At 31.0% G+C, this 5402-nt stretch overlaps 1 protein-coding gene across 1 annotated transcript; it reads left to right on the top strand.

Moving 5' to 3' along the window:
• Nucleotides 1–1435: 1435 nt before the first annotated feature.
• LOC108475037 (GPI-anchored protein LLG2-like) lies at nucleotides 1436–3642 on the top strand. Its single transcript, XM_053026179.1, has 3 exons — nucleotides 1436–1812; nucleotides 1912–1968; nucleotides 2172–3642. The coding sequence occupies exons 1-3, from the start codon at nucleotides 1731–1733 to the stop codon at nucleotides 2516–2518; spliced, it is 486 nt and encodes a 161-aa protein (XP_052882139.1). The 5' UTR covers nucleotides 1436–1730; the 3' UTR covers nucleotides 2519–3642.
• Nucleotides 3643–5402: the final 1760 nt, after the last annotated feature.

Genomic DNA, 5402 nt, shown 5'->3' on the forward strand with positions numbered 1-5402 from the left:
ATGTAACCATAGTTTACACAAAATACTAATTTTTTGAATCAATTTTCATTATTTTAATTTCTCAATTAGATTCGAGTCTAAGTTATATGGGAGCCAAAATTTTTATTGAATCAACTTAATTAGATAGCATCTATACATAAAAAATTAAATTTTAATTTAATAATAAAATATAGAATTAAATATAATATACATTTATTTTCTTTTAGGTTTTCACATATAAATTCAATTCATACATTATAGATGGTATCAAAATATTAATATTATATATTTTTACGTGGACAAAAAGTTATATTAATTTTACAATGTTAATGTGACACGATATACACAATCCGGTCACTAGATTTGAATACGTGACGTCACATTATGTTGTCAGAGTAACTCAGATTATCTCAATTCATTTCATAAATAATTTGGTATTCAATCATATTAAATTTTGTTCGTTCTCAATTAAGTGCATATATATGATTAATTAATGTTAAATGATCTCACATAATGTGTTTCAAAGTTAAATGGGACTAAATACGGAGCTAGGATTCGAATTTGAACTCAATCGGTTAAATTTAATAGTGTGTCTCGAGACATTGAAATTCATATCTTGAGACATAGTCTTTTATGTCTTGAGATATAACTCCCTTGTTCCAAACTCCTAACTTTGATGTTTGGATGTCTCAAGACAAAGAGATTTTGTCCCGAGATATGACAACGTATGTCTTGAGACATACTTAACATGTTTCAAAACCATTACTCAGAAATACTTAAAATAGTTATTTTGTTTTTTGGTATCTCAAGATAATGGTGTCCTTATTTTGAGACCAAATGTTAAAATGCGAAAAGTGTAATATGTAAAGCATGAAAATGATGTCTAAATGTCATATAATTCACACCAATTTAACATATATAAAAACATATCCAAACATCTTAACATCAAGGCAATCAATGCATTTCAACTTAGCCTAATTGAACCAACCACCAACTTGTGCAAAACTAGACATTTAACCAAATATACTTATATATGTATACCATGGGGTATGTAATACCAAAATCACGCAAACATTCAACCATGCATCATTATAAATATTAAAAATCAAACATCATAAGGAATCCAAAAATACTTTCTGACATTAATTTAAGTACATTCATATTTAACTTATTAAGATAAGCACTTGAGTTGAGAGAGTTAATGCCATGGATGTTGTCACATTTATGATCACTTCAAGTACTAACATAATTTGAGACATGTGCACAGATAGTCTAAAAAAATGGTGTTGAATTTAATTAAATGAATTTTAATGGTGTTTGCATTTTAAATACAAATAATATATATATATATATATATATATTTAAATAATCCAAAAAAATAGTGTATGGCCGTAACAGTCTAAAAACAAATTATAACAATATCTTCCCAAAACAATTATGGTTAAATGTTTTAAAACTAAAATCCAACATATACTCTTAAAAAGATGATTGGAAGCCAGCACCGTTAGCTTAAATTGAGATTGGCATTATTAACATGCAGCTGACTTTGCATTGGATTTGTATCCTGAATTTTCCAACATTTTTGCAACATTTTCCTCTCCTCCCCTCCCCTCTTCCTTTCCCAGAAGGAAAGAGAGTCGAGAGGAAAAGAAGAAAGGGAGATTTGGCCTTGCTCACGAGAGATCTTTAAAAATATAATAATATATTATTTATTATTTTAGGTCTCCCAGATTCTGAAAGAAAAGCAAATAATGGGTTTAAATTCATTAAATCTAAGCTTTTGGTTTCTTGTTTGCTTTTTTCGATTTGCTTCCGCATCCACCTACGTTTCATGTAATCATTTCTTCCCTTTTTCATTTCCCATGTATGTATTTTAGGTTGATTTCTTATAAACCACCTTATTAATGTGATTTCATAAATATTTACATGCAGATGATGCCTTGGTAGCTCATGAAACTACTGGGCGTAACCTCCTTCAGGCTACAAAGTGTACGTTCCCTTTTCCTTGGAAAAGAAAAGAAAAAACTAAAAATATTCATGTCTATATTCATCAAAATCATATTAAATGTCCTGCATTGTCTTTATTATTATGATTTCCACCATTTTGGGTACACAAATATGGATGTGAAACAAAATAATTTATCAATTTTCCACGTTAACCTTGGTATAGCATTTATGGTTTTGATGTGCAGCCTGCGATGAAGACTTTACGAAGAAGAATTACACGATCATAACAAGCCGTTGCAAAGGACCCGAATACCCAAAGAACAACTGTTGCGGAGCGCTCAAGGATTTCGCTTGCCCTTTCAGCGATAAAGTCAATGATTTGACCAATGACTGTGCTAGGACCATGTTCAGTTACATCAACCTGTACGGCAAATACCCACCAGGACTGTTCGCCCACTTATGCCACGAGGAGCGAAAAGGTCTTGCTTGCGATGCTGATCCCCCTGCCAGTCCTGCTACCCCCCTCTCTACCCCTCCTTCTTTCCTCTTCCTCACCTCTGCTTCCCTTACCATTTTCTCTCTCTTCTTTTGAATGTGGATATTCGTCTGCGCTTCGTATTAATTATTTAATTAAAATATTCCAACTGTACGCTTCTATATATCTAATCCCTCTGTCATCAATCTAATTTCTCCATTTTCTTCTTCTATAAGGATATCCCACACAAATTCTTCACTATTTCATCTATGCTTCACTTGATCCTTGGCTTAATTTAATAAAAAAACATAGTCCAATTATTTAGATAAGCATGATCGTTTCCTCAGTCCCTCTCCATTTGTTTCTTTTTTCTTACAATAAGCTGAACAGTGAACACAACATCAAAATAAAAAAAATAAAAAAAAATTATCATTTTATATCATGAAATGGAAACATTAAAGCAATAAATTACCTCATTCTAGGCAAACGAAACAAGAATCATACAAGAGTGTCTTCAAGGAAATTTCAGCTAATATTCAATATCTTAAAGCACAAAGCTTTGAATTCAATGTCCCAAATTTAAGAGAAAAAGATTTAAAAGAACATTGTTAGCTTGGACATGGGAATTCGCTTTTCTTGAGCTTAGCAGAACAAGTGTACACAAAAATGCCCTCTCCCAATTTCTTCCCCAATTACCAATTTACTCCTCAACTCCTTCAAAAATCCAAATATTTTATCCAGTTCAACCCCATCCTCATCCTCCTCCGCCTCTGCAATTCCCTCCTTAGGCTTTCGCCGTCTCAACACCACTCGGATGTGTTTCACCGGAGAAGGAGGCGGCAACGATTTCTTAAGAAATCTCAATGGCATCGAAGGAGTTTTGGTTTTGGTTGGGTGAGCCGGACTCGTAGTGTAAGTGGGAAGAAAAGGGGTGGTCGGAGGCAGAAGCGACAGAGAAGATTTGGGTGGCTGACGAAGGGTAGGATAGTCTTTTCGGTGTTGTCTTTGGGTTTTGAATGCTTGGAAGTACAGCCTCCCATTGTGAAGGAAGAAGAAGAAAACATTTGTTGATGTTTGAATTTTTGCAGAGATCTTTGATGTTGTGTTTAGCTTATTGTAAGAAAAAAAAACAAATGGAGAGGGACCAAGAAAACAAATAAATATATTTGTAAAACATCCACGTCAGATTTCCTATCCCATTTTAATGATTTTACTAAGAAACGTGATGCTTAAATTGTAAATTTTTTGTTTAAATGCCTAGAAAATTTTTATAGTTATCTGTAATGAATCTGTAGTTTTTATTCTCTTTTTAGTTCTTGCTCTGCTAAGTCCTAATGTTGTGGACTTGATTCCATAGATACTCGTTTCTAGAGTTGCTATTATGTCGAGCCAAGTTTGGTCCAGGCCAAATAAATAGTTTAGGTTACTTTTTAGATTTGGATTTAAATTAAAAATAGACTTAAAATTTTATTTATATTTGATCTAGATAAAAATATTAAAACTCAAAAATGGACTCCACTTGTTCATAATTATTTTTATATAAAATAAATTTGAAAAATATAATAATCAAATACACTAAAAATATTAAAATAAATATCTCCCAACAAATGAGTGTTTCTTAAAATATACTTAAACAACATTAAACTAAGTCCAACTTAGCAAGCAAATACCTTTATATTAATAGCAAAATTAAAATAAAACAAAAGTTATATAAAATCTAAATAATAGCAACAAAATAGTAACAATATAATAGTGAAATGATAGTAAAACAATGACAAACCAGTAAAAAACAGCAACATTTTTTTTGTAAATTCGAGTCGGGCCAAGTCTTAACTAAAAAATCTTATCCAAGGCTCAACCCATATAAAAAAATAAGCCTTATTCTACACAATGTTATATTATTTGACGATATTTTTATCTTTTTATTTTATTTTTAAAAATAATTTTTTTTACATAAGGTTAAATTTGATCCAATGCTATGTACATTAATAAAACATTAATTTTATCATTAGATTAAAATTTTATTTTAATATAATACTTACATTTAGAGGTGTTCATGGGTGAAATTTGGGTCAAGTTTGGTAGGGCTCAATGAAAAACCATGCCCATTTATTGGGCTTGGACCGGCTAGGCCTAAAACAGGCCTAAAATTTTGCCCAAGCCCGACCGGAATAAAAATACTAAAACTCGGGCCCGCCGGTCCAACCGTATTAATTTTTATATTTTTTATATAATTTTAAAATATATATAATACATCAAAAATACTAAAGACATCAAAATAAATATTTCCCAACAAATTGAAAATAAATTTTAAAAAATATGTAGACTTAAATAACACTAAGATAGATGCAACTTAACAAGCAAATGCCTCTAAAATAATAAAAAAATTAACAAATGCATTTAAAATAATAACAAAATTAATAATAAAATAAGTTTTATACAATATCCAAATAATAACAACAAAATAATAGCAACATAATGGTAAAATGGTAGCAAAATAGAGAGAAAACAACAAGAAAATAACATTCAAAAATTTAAAAAAATGCAGATTTTTTTGTCCTTTAGTGAATTTAGGTCGGGCCGGGCAGGCCCGAGCTAAAAATACCTTACTCGAGGCTCGGCCCATTTTTTAAACGGGCCTTATTTTTTTGTCCAAACCTATTTTTCGGGCCTATATTTTTGTCCAAACCCCCCCACATTTCGGGAGGACATTCGGGCCGGGCCGGGTAGCCCGACCCATGAATACCTCTAGTTACATTTCCATGAATTGTAGATATTGATGATGTTGTTGATTAGTTGGTGTTATAAGTCAACTCAACATTAACTCAATATTGATCATAGCATCATGATAAACAATTGTAGCACATTTAGTATTATTAATATGATATTTCGATAAACAATTACAGCCTATTTATTATTCTTAATAATATATGTCGAAACCATTTTTAAGTTTTGAAAAACATGGATCGACTTTAAAAATGTAAATGGAGCCGCCACCAAT

This window comes from Gossypium arboreum, chromosome 3 (assembly GCF_025698485.1).
Source record: "Gossypium arboreum isolate Shixiya-1 chromosome 3, ASM2569848v2, whole genome shotgun sequence".
In the NCBI taxonomy this organism is placed as follows: Eukaryota; Viridiplantae; Streptophyta; class Magnoliopsida; order Malvales; family Malvaceae; genus Gossypium; species Gossypium arboreum.